The 14730-nt window shown below is 50.2% G+C and overlaps 4 protein-coding genes across 4 annotated transcripts; 2 read left to right on the top strand and 2 right to left on the bottom strand.

The window, feature by feature from the left end:
- Positions 1 to 1573: 1573 nt before the first annotated feature.
- Positions 1574 to 2779, top strand: FOBCDRAFT_291982 (uncharacterized protein; the record flags this gene model as incomplete). Its single annotated transcript, XM_031178897.2, has 2 exons — positions 1574 to 1703; positions 1758 to 2779. The coding sequence occupies 2 exons, from the start codon at positions 1574 to 1576 to the stop codon at positions 2777 to 2779; spliced, it is 1152 nt and encodes a 383-aa protein (XP_031044784.2).
- Positions 2780 to 4220: 1441 nt separating this feature from the next.
- On the top strand, positions 4221 to 6314 carry FOBCDRAFT_30386 (methylenetetrahydrofolate reductase-domain-containing protein). The gene is made up of 2 exons (XM_031178898.3): positions 4221 to 6080; positions 6131 to 6314. Exons 1-2 carry the CDS (start codon positions 4382 to 4384, stop codon positions 6295 to 6297), a joined length of 1866 nt encoding a protein of 621 aa, XP_031044785.1. The 5' UTR covers positions 4221 to 4381; the 3' UTR covers positions 6298 to 6314.
- Positions 6315 to 6941: 627 nt separating this feature from the next.
- Positions 6942 to 9445, bottom strand: FOBCDRAFT_30378 (uncharacterized protein). The gene is made up of 5 exons (XM_031178899.3): positions 9287 to 9445; positions 9094 to 9212; positions 8481 to 9026; positions 7427 to 8424; positions 6942 to 7372 (listed from the first exon to the last, which is right to left on the bottom strand). The coding sequence occupies exons 1-5, from the start codon at positions 9349 to 9351 to the stop codon at positions 7046 to 7048; spliced, it is 2055 nt and encodes a 684-aa protein (XP_031044786.2). The 5' UTR covers positions 9352 to 9445; the 3' UTR covers positions 6942 to 7045.
- A 507-nt stretch (positions 9446 to 9952) lies between these two features.
- FOBCDRAFT_221167 (P-loop containing nucleoside triphosphate hydrolase protein) lies at positions 9953 to 13439 on the bottom strand. The gene is made up of 3 exons (XM_031178900.3): positions 12990 to 13439; positions 10290 to 12798; positions 9953 to 10233 (listed from the first exon to the last, which is right to left on the bottom strand). Exons 1-3 carry the CDS (start codon positions 12995 to 12997, stop codon positions 10216 to 10218), a joined length of 2535 nt encoding a protein of 844 aa, XP_031044787.3. The 5' UTR covers positions 12998 to 13439; the 3' UTR covers positions 9953 to 10215.
- Between the last annotated feature and the right edge of the window lie 1291 nt (positions 13440 to 14730).

The raw sequence follows: 14730 nt of genomic DNA, 5'->3' as shown, positions 1-14730 counted from the left end.
CTCACCCAGCACATCCTTGGCTTCGGAGGAAATGCAAGAAAAGGCGGATCCGGTCAGCTAAGTAGGTTTCTTCGAGTCAATACCGATCTTGGTACGAAAAGAGACTCTGTTAGGATACACAGCATGATTCGATGCAGCCGTCCGCCGCAACTAACCTAGCAGCTATCTCTGGCGTTGCCGGTTGCACGGCATCAGCTTCAACCACTCTGCTTACATCAAGGCCACTGCCGTGGTCCCCAATTCGGATTTTAATGAGTAAGATGGTACCTTACATCGTCATGTGCCTCAGTTGATCCTCAAGATTCTTGGGTTGTCCTAAGAAGGCAGACAGATACGAGATAGTGCAACTATAAAGCAAGCTTGCACGCAATTCAACGAGGCGATCAATGTCTCTGTAGCAACACTGCATTAGACAATTGTAAGGGACCACAGAGAACCATTGTGCCTTTGGTAACCCGAGTTCGGAGGCGGTGAAGTTGGGTCGGCCAGCAGCCAACATCTTCCATGCCGCAAAAGAACGAACGATGATGACAATAACAAAAGAGATTCTTGGTACAACATGTTTATTCTAGTAATTCAGAAACAAAATGATGGCATTTTTATACGCAATAATTACTTACGGGTTTTCATAAACCAAGATTAGAGATTGCCTAAGTATTTCGGTAGAATTAGCCAGGTTCATGAGCTGGGCGCAAGGTATTCTTATTCTCTGTTTAATGGCAGGACATGACTGAGAGAACTCCAAGTCTTTCAAAACAGCAGTTTCTTATTGTCATATCGTGACTGCTCTGATAGCATTTCTCTTGGTGAAATTGCTTATTTAGATAACACAGCTACTATTGATTCAATCGACATTTTCAGGCGCTTTTACGTTATGTTTCTAGGTTATGCTACAGTGGGTTTCAAGCAAATCGAAACGTACAAAAAGGGCGATTCCCCTTTTGATACTCTGTCTAAGTTCAAAGATTAACAAGCAAGCCGAAACCTAAGAAACACTGGGCGCTTTCTCTGCCAAGTGTAAAAGTACGCCTTCCACTCACGCAATGTTCTCGAATTGACTACTCACTTATCTAATGGACAGATAATGACTTTTTAAGGTAGAGTATCCGTGACAGATTTCTCAAACACCAGAGCTGATGGAAAGAAAAGAAGACAGTCCGAAATTATAAAGAGCAAAGAGTTGGTATGGAATCAGGTACATATCATGGACTGAGCATGAAGTCGGACCAACATTAGGGATTATTACACAGTGTTCAGTGCACAGTAGTCACCAGATGTTGAGCTCGGCTGTGATGGGATATACCGAATAGCCGCTGGGCTTTAGCCGGGGCTAGAGGTTTCTGTTATCTGTTATGCTAAGACAGTGCATAGGCTAGCTTATTCCTACGCGTTATGCTTGGTGGAGATCACGAACGCCATCCGTTATGACTTGAAAAGCAACATGCTTCTACCACTTCTTGACCGAGAAACTTTTCCATTATTCTCTTAGCTGACAGGCTCTATTACTGAAATCTGCTTCAATTAACATACATAAGCTCCCAGAATACAAAGCTGAATGAAAGAACCAGCCGCAATGTTGACGAATCGCCCTCGGACACGGCAACGAGCGTATAAGAAGCCACCTGCTCTTGATGTTCCCAACATTGATGAAGATGCCGCGGAGAGGAAACGAGTTTTGAATGTTCTAGCACAGAGAAGATATCGTGAGTCCTCATTTTCCTGCAACCAAGTAAGCTTGAGATCTGACAGGCATATAGGTGAAAAGAAACGGCTAGATCGTCTTAAGACCAAGTCAGCTGGTAGCAATGGGTCTCAAAACTCCGAACCTCAGGACGAAACAGCTCCAAACTCCGAATACAGAGTATCAAAAGACGATATCTATGAAATTCCGACTCTGCAGAGCAATTTGGAACCCACAATTCCAGAATCCAACCTGTCAATCCCTCCCACGACAGATGCTGACATCTTGGCTGGGTTTGATCTCAATCTGACATCTTGGAACCCCCTCGGAGACCCCCTCCAAGATTTGACATTTGCGTCTATTCTTCCAGACCCAAATACAGTACCCGAATACTTATCCGAAGACAATACCAGGGACGATTCAGTAACAAATACTCATCAGGACTTGTCTGCAGATTTTGGCGGAACCGATATGACCATGTTTATTGATTCTTCATCACTCAGCTCTTCACCCTCGTCATCGGAAGGGCAGACGTTTCCTGATAGTTATCAACTACCTCTACTACAGCTTACACTTCTCAAGGCTGTTATGCGTATAGCAGACCGTCTGAACCTGAAGCCAGATCTTTGGGACTTGGCGGGCAACTCGGCATTCAACACAGGGACCGCAACTCCAGCATCTTTACTACCTCCATCATGGCAGCCTACTCCATCACAAGTTGCGATACCGCACCATCCAGTGTTTGACCTGCTGCCCTGGCCAGGTGTCAGAGAGCGCGCCATCTTCATCTTGTCATTGCCCGACGAGTTACGGCCACCACGAGCCCAGGGTGCACTGGCGATCGTCAACTTTGCCTATGATGTTGAGGATACGGCCGAGGGAGTTAGAATTTATGGTGACGATCCATATGATCCAGGTAACTGGGAGCTTGGGCAGGTTATGTTTGAAAGGTGGTGGTTTTTGTTTGACAATAGTATCATCAGCACGAGTAACCGCTGGCGAAGGGCAAGGGGAGCACCGCCGCTGCTATTAAAATGTGGAAGTGCTGGTTCGAGCCCGACTGCAAGTACATCATCTGCTACAACTGGAGGATCATGATGAGGCCACTGAAGTTGTTGTTGAGTACCTTAGTAGGTAGGAGGGACATACAGCCATGTTAGGAAACTCTCATGAGACTTGTAAAATATAGAATAGCGATGCATATAAATTTGATGACGTTAAAGTCAATTGAGCAAGAACGAACGGTGAACATATAAACGCAAGGCTAAACTGAGATTTCTATCCGCATAGACCCAATACTCTTCTCGATAAGCCTCACACGTTATCATCCGAGCCCCTTGATTAACCCGAAGAATAATTGACATCGAGGTGGAGGTTTGATGCCTAAATCAGTCATTGTCAAAGTAAGTCTTTGGACCTTTCACTCACCGGTCTGACAGTGACACCACTAGTAGCTCAGCATCATGACGGAGGGGTTATAAAGGTCCTCGGGTGATGATTCGTCCATTTGCTGGACCCTTGCTCCGCAGCAGGGGACCCTCGACGTTGACGTTGGGGGAGAGAGGAGACATAGAGATCATTGGCAGGGCCTCTCGGAAGATGGCTGCAAACCGCAAGCTGCAAGTCGAAGCAGAGTGGGATGTCGTGAACTGCTTCAGCCAAACAGAATCCATCAAGTCCACAGTTTCCAGGCTCATTGCAGATGTTACCGCACGCTCCATTGTCCTGGGTTTCTCACCGATCAAAAGAGGCGCAGCCGAGTACAAACCAATTCAACGGCCACTCTATCAAGTGGAGGTGAGCATCGATTTATGACTCTGAGTTCTTGAGCTTAAAAAATTTCATCCGTTTGTCTTAGCTGCAACGTTTGGAAGCTCACTTCGTTAGCCTGGGGCAGCTTCAGGGGCATCCTCACTGGTTCGATGCCCTGAGCTCCCCTGAGCCTCTCGGCTTCCGATGCCCGGGAACGGCGCTGAGATCAAATGAACGCATCTGCATCCGCCAATGAGCAGACACGATTCATGCATCGGAGGTAAAAACGGAACCCCACTGGGGAGTTTCTGGAGGAAGGAGGGGCATCTTAGAGGCCGTCGGCGGGGGAGAGGAGAAATTTCCTGGACAGTTAGAAGGAAGGAACGACGTGGAACGCTTTTCTGTCGGTACTCGGTTTCTTTCTTCTCTCTTTCTTCTCTTTCTCTTTTCTACCCGTCATCTATCACTCAATATATAACCTCCTCGTCGTTCTTCTAATAGAATTGACTGTCATTTGTCAAGTTGGATCCTGGTACTACGTAAACTATTAACCCCCTGCTGCTGCTTCTCGTTCAACAGATTGAGAGAGGGAAATCGAAAGGTCAATACAGATCATCGTTTCCACCGCCTCGTCTGGAGTTGCAGCGCAAAACCTCAGAACCGGGCTTCAAACAATACAATAAACGTTAGTTTATACCAGCATCGCCGCAATACCTCTCTTATCTGTAATTGAAATTGCTAACATAGGACTCCTTGTCAGTCGTCGTTACAGTTCCCCTCCCCCACAATCTCCCCATACTCCAGCTCTCCGATCCAAGCTTCGACCCGCCACGACCATCACGCCCAACTCTTCCTTTGTAACGAATCAACATTGTTCTCTTGTCAAATACAAATACAAGCTCGTCATAAACCACACAATCCAACAAATCCTCGTCAACCGATTTCACCATGCATATCAAGGACATGCTCAACGACGCCGAGAGGAGCGGCCAGCCCTCCTTCTCTTTCGAGTACTTCCCTCCCAAGACCGCCCAAGGTGTTCAGAACCTTTACGACCGTATGGATCGCATGTATAACCTAGGTCCTAAGTTCATCGACATCACATGGGGTGCTGGTGGTAGAATTGCCGAGCTCACTTGCGAGATGGTACTCCAGGCTCAAGCTGTCTACGGCCTCGAAACTTGCATGCATCTGACCTGTACTGACATGGGTGTTGAGAAGGTCAATGATGCCCTTCTTAAAGCGTACAAAGCTGGGTGCACCAACATCCTGGCCCTACGTGGTGACCCCCCCCGAGCTCAAGACAAGTGGACCGCTGCCGATGGAGGCTTCCAGTATGCCCGTGATCTCGTCAAACACATCCGCGATACCTACGGCAACCACTTCGACATCGGTGTTGCTGGTTATCCTGAGGGTTCCGACGACAACAAGAATGAGGACGAACTACTTGACCATCTCAAGGAGAAGGTTGACATGGGCGCCAGTTTCATCGTCACACAGATGTTCTATGATGCTGATAACTTCATTCGCTGGGTGAAGCGTGTTCGTGAGCGTGGCATCACTATCCCTATCCTCCCCGGTATCATGCCCATCGCTACATATGCCAGCTTCCTTCGACGAGCAAACCATATGCAGGCCAAGATCCCTCAAGAATGGCTCGATGCACTTGAGCCTGTTAAGAACGACGATGTTGCTGTCAGAAACATCGGAAAGACCCTGGTTGCCAACATGTGCCGAAAGTTGCTCGCCAACGGGATTCACCACCTTCACTTCTATACTATGAACCTTGCCCAGGCTACACGCATGTTACTTGAGGAGCTCCAATGGGCTCCTTGCGCTGAGCGTCCTCTTCAACAGGCTCTCCCTTGGAAACAGTCCAAAGGACTTGGCCGCCGCGAGGAGGATGTTCGGCCCATCTTTTGGAGAAACCGCAACAAGTCTTATGTCATTCGCACACAGGATTGGGATGAGTTCCCTAACGGTCGATGGGGTGATTCTCGCTCTCCTGCTTTCGGAGAGTTGGATGCTTACGGCATTGGTTTGACTGGTACTAACGAGGCCAATCGCAAGAAATGGGGCGAGCCCAAGACCATTCAGGATATTGCTCAACTTTTCGTCCGATATCTCCAAAATGAGATCGAATCTCTGCCATGGAGTGAGGCACCTCTTACCACCGAGGCTGACGAGATTCGAGAGGAGCTTATTGAGCTGAACAAACGAGGATTGTTGACTGTGAACTCCCAGCCTGCTGTCAATGGTGTCAAGTCTTCTCACCCTGTCCACGGCTGGGGCCCTGACAACGGTTATGTCTACCAGAAGTCATACCTTGAGTTACTGGTGCACCCTGATGTCTTCGACAAGATGATCACTCGCATTGAGAACCACCCTGATCTGACCTACTACGCTGTGACTAAGGACGGCGAGCTCCGATCTAATGTGACATCTGATGGCCCCAACGCAGTGACATGGGGTGTCTTCCCTGGAAAGGAGATTGTGCAACCAACCATTGTCGAGAGCATCAGTTTCCTTGCATGGAAGGACGAGGCATTCCGACTGGGTGTCGATTGGGCTCACTGTTATGACATGAGCTCGCCTAGCCGAGCTCTGCTTGAGGGTGTCATGAATGACTGGTACCTCGTCAACATCGGTGAGTAAATAAGTTCCAAACCGACTCTGAAAGCGTGCTAACAATGGTAGTGAACAACGATTTCCACGACAACAAAACCATCTTCGAGCTTCTGAAGGGCCTCGAGGTCAAGGACCTCACCACTCCTGCGACTCCTTTGACTGAGTCTGTAGGTAATGGCGCCGTAGATACCGAACCTATTGCCAACGGTACTGCAGCGACTGCAGTTGCGAACTAGATGTTCTCGCGCAGTGGTACCCGATGCGATGGTTTACCAAGATGCCCAGCATCTTGCCCAAAGTAAATCTCTGTTATGATTGCAGAGTGATCGCAAGTATGCATCATCGGGGCGTTGCTGTGCACTTCCTCTAACTTTAACGACCACTGCTTTTTTGTTCCTTTGATTTCTTTTTTTGATTTTCGGGTTTGGGTATAATAGCATCACCAAGGTGTCTTTTTCAACAAAAAGTTACCAGGGATACGGGGGCAGCATTTTAAAAAGGCGCAAGATACGAAAAATCACTCGGCGGGCGCAGACGACTTTATGTTTTGGGGGCTTGCTTTGCTTGTTCTATATCTCAACGATACCCCGCCAGCAAGGCCTTATGGATGGACGAATGCATGACTGGATTTGATTTCTTCCTTCTATGTTTTTTACTTTTCTTCTTTCCCGACGAACGGGAAGAAAGTATACAGAGAGTGGATGATGGGGACGTGGAAAAGATTTAAAGGCAAAGTTTGGCTATCATGATGGACTCAAGCAACAGCTAGACATTGCTGATGCTCGGAACCAACAATTGACTTGATATCTAGTCCCGATATTGGGCTACGATGATACTTTGCGCTCTCCCATACCGACCCTTTGAGTGACTTGAGTGAAATGTCCAAAGTCCATCGTTATCCTTTCTTCTACCCAGGCTGGAATTGTGTTGTACACGATAAAAGATATTGCCGTCAAATGGGCTACGAATTAAATTCCTCCGCTCTCACCATGCATCTTCCTCAGCCACTTCATAATCCATATTCACCGCCCTCTCTTCCCGCTGTGGTTCTGCGCTCTTCTCCCGTCTAGGCTGATCATCGAAGTCCGCCATAGCATCGTCCTCTACACCATGCCGTGGCGCATCATCATTGCCAAGGGTCTTGACAGGCGGCAGAGGTGTATTCACCCACGCAAGCTCAAGACGTCCCTCAATGCCAGGCAGTTCCTTGCCGTTCAGACTATAGTAGAACTTCTCTGCTGTTTTACGGTCTTGGAAAGAGACGTGTGTGGTTTCAGGAGCTGTATCGACAGACTCAAACTCGCCGAGGTTCTGTTTAGTATGTCAGTGATATGAGACCTGAAAAGGGAGAGAATTTAAACGTACCAGGAGGAAATGACGTAGCATCTCATCCTTATTAGGTGCTGTAAAGTCAACACCTGTAATGGCGAGCTTTTTGGGCCGGTTGTCAATCGAGTATTGCGCATAAGCTGCGTGCATGTTTCCTCCTCCACGACCCCTGAAGCTTCCTCTTCCTCGTCCACGAGCGCGAAAGCTGCCTCGACCTCGATACCCACCTCGAGGAGCCCATGATGAGTTTGATTCTTCCCCGGCATCGGGATCTAGACCGAGCATCTTTGCCTCTTGTTCGAGGGCCGCAAGCTTCGCGCGCAGCATACTTGTACCCGACGAATTGGCGTCTCCGTCCTCGCCTCTCTGACTGGCGAGTTTTGCCTGCAGCTTCTCGTTTTCCTCTCGGTGGCGGGCGAGGAGTTCTTGATGTTTCTTCACTACCTCCTGGCGTTCTTGCTCTATCTTGGCGCGCTGAGCCTCGCGCTCTTGGTGCTTCTTTTGTTCTTCTTCTTGCTTTCGCTGGAACTCTTCCATATCTATTTCTGGTAGGACCTCGTCATCTTCTGCAGCCATTGGGTCGCCCGACCAATTGCCCCCTTGCAAAGGAGCCGATGCTGGTAGTGTGTCGATCTTGTCTTTGTACCAAAATACCTTGACGAATCTGTTGTCGAATATCACTTTAGGTGACTGATATGCTGCATTTGCCGAACCCCATTTATCGTACTTAACAATCGCGAGGTGCTTGTATGGCTGCATTGATACCTCCTGGATATTGCCAAATTGTGAGAAGAACTCCCGCACTTGCTCCTCGCTGAAGGACTCTTCCGGGATGTTTTCGACAACGATGGTACTCTTTGTACGGTCATAGTTAGGCCCTTCAGCGGAGAAAGGAGCTCTCGAACCGCCCTTCTTAGCGCCACGGTTCCGACGACCCCCTCGACCACCTCGGCCCCCATCGGGTGGGAAAGTCCAAGGGTTCATGCTATTTGGGGCGTTTGCTAACATGGCAAATGGATCACTTGGGTCGTACTCTATCAAGGCTCGTATTAGACGAGCAAACAACACAAGTGAGTGATACCAAACTTACCGGCGTCGGTACCTGGGGGCACGAATATCGACTCGTTGCCATGGTCATATGGGCATGTGCTCCCACGCGAACAGAAGCCCTTGGTGTCAAAATCACGGCATCGACCTCTTCTCCGGGGTTGACCCCTACCACCTCCAAAGCCTTGTTGCGGGAAGTTTGGCATGCCAGGATATGGCATCCCCATGGAACCCATCTGCAGAAATGCCTCCATGACTTTCGGATCGAAAGGCATGTCGGGTCGCGGAGGAAGATTATGCGTGGGTGCACCAGGCCGTCCTCCCCTCATGTCGTCGCCTCGGCCTCCACGCCCACCTCGACGGGGTTGCTTCTGCACGCGCCCATCACGGTTGAAACTTTCGTATCCATCTTGCGGGTCGTATTCTTCGCGATCGTAGAAACCTCTCTTTCTTGAGCTATTTGGCGTCGTGCTGTCGGCCAAAGGTTGCTGTACTGGTTCAACTCCGATCTTTGGGGCTGGAGGAGCCCCTGGGAGGTAGGATCTGTACGCGATTGCTTGGAAGACGTCGTCGAGAAAAGCTTTGGGGTCTGCGGAATGGATTTGCGGTCAGTTTCTGCGGACAATCGTCCTAAAAGTGAGAGCAGTAATGCGCACCTTCGCTTAAAAAGTCAGGAATCTCCTGTTCGCATAGCTTCCGTACCGCGTCTGCGTCGCCATCGTGCTTGAGAAGGGCAATAACATACTCGGCTAGGACATCGGCGTCGGCGTCAGAGCTATTCTATATGTTAGCGGAGTCTTTAAACTGCGAGCTGTTCCAGCATCGTATGGGGAAAATGAGGCTACCGACGTATCCTCGATGCGCTTGACTATCCACGCCTTAAGCAGGGGCGCATCTTCTTCAGAGAACAGCATTGTTCGAACAACGCGACCGCTCCGTTAATAGTAGCCGCCAGAATGCGCCCGAGACAAAGAGCAAGGATAGATTAGGCACGTAGGTATGTTTGGTTGATGTTCTGAGGTTGGAGGCTGATTTTTTTGGGTCTTGGGCCGTTGGGGCCTTTGGTTGTATTGTAACAGGCCAAGCAGTAAGATCCCAGGTATCAATTTGATATATAATAAGTCTCAATACGGTCAAACAAAAAGGAAAATTCGAGATGCTAGGCAAGTGTCAGGAAAGGTAGTGCTCGTGTGAATATTTTAATCAATTATCAAAAATTCGGTAGCTCTGATATGACATAGTTACAGGGAGTCTGGTGTTAAAATAGAGCTCCATATCATCCAATCGCTCCACTTTTCAATGAGACCAACGTCGAACTCACTCACTTAGCTTTGAAATTACCGGTAGCAACTCATATTCCTCGCGTCTTCAATGTCAACAGAATTTCAAGTCAATTTTGACCATCCCATATAGCAAGCAATTCTCGGGTTTCGCCGCTGAACTTCTGCAATTTCCTGCTAATCTAAGTCATCTTACACCTTGGTCTTGACTTCACAACAAGCAAAGAGCTTCATATGAACTTCAATCTAACGTGTTTCAACTCATCAGATACGACATAACTACATAAAAGCCGAATTGAGCTTCTCCTTGACATTCAGCTTCAACCCAGCCACTCGACTTTTCTTTTGGTTTCCGCTCAGCATGCCGCTCCTGAGATCATCAAGGAGCTCCTCCGTGGAATTTGACATGCGTCCCAAATCTTCGTTATCAGCCGATTAATCTTGCGTGTCCAACTCGGCACGCTTCGTGGTTCGTTCGGCGCATTAAAAAAAAGCCGTTTACAGCTTGTCGTAGTACTATCATGATATGTTAGCATATCTCCTAGGTCATCGGACTCGGATATTAGACTTACATTCTCGACACCAGGAACGAGCTCCTTGACACCCTTGCGCTTTCGCATGGTGGTGACAATTTGTCCGACCTTGGTGGTGGAATCGAGGGGAGAGCCACCGGGGAGGATCTGCCAGTGGTCGAAGACGGACTGGGGGAAAGCCTGTCCGGAGGTGGCCTGTCGGAGATCTCCGTTGAAGCCGAAAGACTCGAGAATGGGGAGGTAAGCCTTGATGTTGAACAGAGGAGTACCAGGTCGCTGCTCCTCGCTGAAGACGTGACCACGTCGTCGGGTAAGGACACCGTAGACACCACCCATGGCCTGCTCAGGGACCTGAATCTCGACAAGGTACACGGGCTCGAGAAGAGCGGGCTCGGCGAGAAGAGAGGCGGCGTACAGGACACGACGGGCAGTGGGGATGATCTGACCACCACCACGGTGAATAGCATCAGCGTGGAGGGTAACATCGAGGATGTTGAAGCGGCAAGATCGCATGGGCTCCTCAGCAACGGGACCCTCACGGGTGGCCCATTGGAAACCGGAGACAACGGAGTCCTTGATTTCGTTGAGGTACTGAACGGCCTTGGTCTGGTCGACCAACAGGTTAGCACCAGTGCCGTCAGGGCCGAAGGTCCAGATCTTTCGGGCGTCGGTGACATCCCAGCCGAAGTCGTCAGCAAGGACACGGGCACGGGCCTTGAAATCGTCACGGGCGCTGACCTTGCCAGCCTCGATGGCAAGAGAGAGCTCCTCCTCGATAGGCTCAGCAACCATGTACAGACGGTTGTGCTTGTTGGGAGACTTGGACAGAGCAGTAATGCTGGACTTGGCAGTAACGGTCTCACGGTACTGGACGACGGGGTCGGAGATGATCAGGGGAACACCGGCGTGATCCTCCTCAAGATCCTTGAGGCAAATCTCGAGATGCAGCTCACCGGCACCGGCGACAACGTGCTCACCAGACTCGGAGGTCATGGTCAACACACAAGGATCGGACTTGGAGAGACGCTTGAGACCCTCAACAAGCTTGGGGAGATCCTGAGCGTTCTTGACCTGGACGGAACGCTGGACGACGGGGGAGACGGAGAACTTCATGACCTTGAGGTTGTGGGCGGTCTCGCTGGTGGTGAGGGTACCAGACTTGAGAAGGAACTGATCGATACCGACCAGACCGACAATGTTACCGGCAGGCATGTCGTCGATGGGCTCGACCTTGCCACCCATCATCAGGACAGTACGCTGGATAGCCTTGATGAAGAGATCCTCCTTCTTGCCAGGGACGTAGTTGGGACCCTGGATGCGGACCTTGAGACCGGATCGGACGGTACCGGAGAAGACACGACCGAAGGCGTAGAATCGACCCTTATCGGAGGTGGGCACCATCTTAGAGACGTAAAGCATGAGAGGACCCTTGGGGTCACAGTCACGGATACCAATGGCGGCCTCGTCATCGGGGGGACCCTCGTACAGAGTCTCAGCACGGTACTTCTGGGCGGTGGCGGGAGAAGGAAGGTGGAGAATCATCATCTCGAGGAGAGAGTCGGCAGCGGGAAGGAAGGTTCGCATGACAGCCTTGAGGAGCTGCTTGCCCTCCTTCTCACGGTCCTCAGCGGGGAGCTTAAGGTTGAGCTTCTCGAGGAGAGTGGCGGTCTCCTCCTTCTTGAAGTTCATAACAGCGGAGAAGATCTTGAAGATGGGGTCGAGGATGAACTGGTTGAAGGCACGCTCGAGCTGCTTACCCTCGTAGGTGCCGTTCTTGGTCCACTTCTTGGTCTTGGGGTTGAAGTAGTTGTCGCCCCAGAGACGCTCCATCATCTTGTTCTTATCAACACCGAACTTCTTGGCGTATCGGACAGCGAACTGTCGGACGGTGAAAGCCCAGCCGTGCAGACCGGAACCGAAGGCAACGGTACCCTTGTCGGGGTAGACCTGGATGTCACCAATGGATTTGTCAAGGTAGGTAGAAATGATGACGTTGACGGACTCGATGGTTCGGGAGAAGGACTGGTACAGATCCTCCTTGGAGACCTGAAGCTCGAGAAGGGCACGGTCGACCTTGTTGATGATGATGACGGGCTTGATGCGCTCACCAAGGGCCTGTCGGAGGACAGTCTCAGTCTGGACACAGACACCCTCGACGGTGTCGACGACAACAAGAGCACCATCAGTGACACGGAGAGCAGCGGTAACCTCAGAAGAGAAATCAACGTGACCGGGAGAATCAATGAGGTTGATCAAGAAGTCCTTTCCGTCGGTCTTTTGGCCAACAATGTCGGCAACGTCGTCGTCTTCACCAAGCTGACCATACAGAGAGATGGCAGTAGACTTGATGGTGATACCACGTTCCTGTTCGTCGGCACGAGTATCTGTGGCTCGGGCATCACCAGCCTTGGCGGTGGAAATGATACCGGCCTTGGCGAGAAGAGAGTCGGTCAGGGTAGACTTGCCGTGGTCGACGTGGGCAATAACGGACATGTTACGGACATTGGTAGGCTTGTCCATAAGCTGCCGAATCTCGTCGATCGTGAAGCTATTGTGAGTGAAGTCATCGCGGTTAGCTCATGGTCGTATAAGGACGGATGGCTTAAGTCCGAGCGGGGTATAGTGCAGCTGAAGGGGTATGCCATCATGGAAGATGGTGTAGGACAAGATAGTGATGAGGCCGACGACGAAAGGTGATGCCGGCGACAGGTCGACGATGATAGATTCGATGCTACTTACTTAACCATCTTGGCGGTATTGTCTGGATGACCTGACTATGTGTATGTCAAAAGTCGAAGTTGTTGATGTGGGAACAGAGCGGGGTTGAAGTTTTCACCCCGCGATCTGAGCCGCAGAAAAAGGGAAGAAGCAAGAAGCGATTGCCGTCAAAGAGAAAGAAGGCAACGATTCAAGTGACGATGGAAGAGAGACAGTTCCGGAGGAGAACCACTGTCACTCTTTATGCGTCCCTTTTGGCGAGAGAAGGTTTGGAGGAGGAGAAAGAGGGAGGGAAGAAAGGGAAGAGTTTTGAGCGGGGAGGAGTAAGGTAAGGTAGGTTTGGGCACCTCAAGATTCATTCGGCGAGAAGCCTACGGGCAGCAAGGTTGGACCACCCAGTCCACCACTTAGCGGAGGGCATCCCCACTAAAGCACGAAAGAAAAAAAATTTGGACAGTGGGCTTTTCACATTTTTGGTGGGGCAGCAACCGCTCAGGAGGACCCCGCTACACAGTTGTTTTCTGCCACCCGCTGAAGGAATAGGCGCTCCAGGCCCTCATGGAGGGGTTGGGCTCGGTCACGATAGGCCGCTAAAATTCTGTCTGCTGAGCGGGCATCTTGTCCTTCCATGTCCATTAACGGGAGCTTGAGATAATTACCCAGCTTAGCTCTCGGCTGCCAGGCAAGGTATGGATCAATTGCCACAGTCACGGCCGCACAGATGGGAAATTGGGTTGATCGTAGAGGGCACCAACCCTGGCACGATTCTTTGCTCATGGGACAGGCTTAGTCACCACCGAAAACCCTGGAGCTTGCCCCTCCCCCTCCCTCCTCTTCCTCAAGAGCTCACTCATGATGGCAGGGGATTTATTTGCCTTTTTTTTTTTTTTTCACTGTCTTACCGAATGATTCATCGTATAGAGTTACTGTTGTTTCCAGGTTACCTACACTGCTACAACTGTGAGAATACATGGATGTCTTGTCAAATTGCATAAGCTCACGCATTATCACCCATGCTAACCAAACTATGAGACAACCTGATGGAGGGGGATTATCCGTGGGCCCAGCTTGAAACCGAGTCTCCCCTCCTCTGCTCGAGTCGGTTACGAGTGACTTTCTATGACGTGCATGCCCTGCACTTTGCTACTGTAAGTCAGTGCTACAGTGGCTTATAGTCACCAGATACGGTACTTTCGTCGTTACGAGATATCAACCTTGTGATTTATCACTTATGAACCCTTTTTGGCGTTTGTTGACTCTTGTTCTTTTCATCGCCGCAAAGGGTTACAAATATCCGAAGTGGGCTGTAGCTTGAGCTGAAGAGAAAGGAACCTAGAGAGAGCTCTAACGTTACGCCTCCCACACAATTGATCCCGCCCATACCTTTACGGGAAAACCCCTCTTCGCCCACTGATAGGTACTGTACAACCCACAGCCTTTGTGAAATTGTATTTTCTTGCTGGAGATTCCCCGAGACGATACATGCGCAGTTGGTGGTTTGCCGTACCTCTGTCAATCATCGCCTCACATCCTCAGACCACCGTAGAAAAGCTGATTCCTCGTAAGAGCTTCCAGGTAAGCTCTCATTGGAGGATTCCACAAGCTCTCCCGGGCGTGAGCCCGTTAGACCCGCCCTTGCAACCCAGAAGGCTAGACCGGAGCCCGTAGGGTCACCTGGTGACGTCGCAGTGAAGATCTGATATTACCGGATTTCCCAAAGAAAAGATCGGATCAGTACATATCAAATGATTTTTATACATTA

This window comes from Fusarium oxysporum, chromosome IV (genome assembly GCF_013085055.1).
Source record: "Fusarium oxysporum Fo47 chromosome IV, complete sequence".
NCBI lineage: Eukaryota > Fungi > Ascomycota > Sordariomycetes > Hypocreales > Nectriaceae > Fusarium > Fusarium oxysporum.
This window is presented reverse-complemented; position numbering and strand designations above follow the sequence as displayed.

Excerpts from the sequence above, each read along its gene's own strand:
- FOBCDRAFT_30386 (XM_031178898.3), top strand. The coding sequence starts at position 4,382 with ATGCATATCAAGGACATGCTCAACGACGCCGAGAGGAGCGGCCAGCCC. Across the intron at positions 6,081-6,130 it reads CTGGTACCTCGTCAACATCG|TGAACAACGATTTCCACGAC; the intron begins GTGAGTAAATAA and ends TAACAATGGTAG.
- FOBCDRAFT_30378 (XM_031178899.3), bottom strand. The coding sequence starts at position 9,351 with ATGCTGTTCTCTGAAGAAGATGCGCCCCTGCTTAAGGCGTGGATAGTC. Across the intron at positions 9,027-9,093 it reads TCCTGACTTTTTAAGCGAAG|ACCCCAAAGCTTTTCTCGAC; the intron begins GTGCGCATTACT and ends TCCATTCCGCAG. Across the intron at positions 8,425-8,480 it reads GCCCCCAGGTACCGACGCCG|AGTACGACCCAAGTGATCCA; the intron begins GTAAGTTTGGTA and ends GAGCCTTGATAG.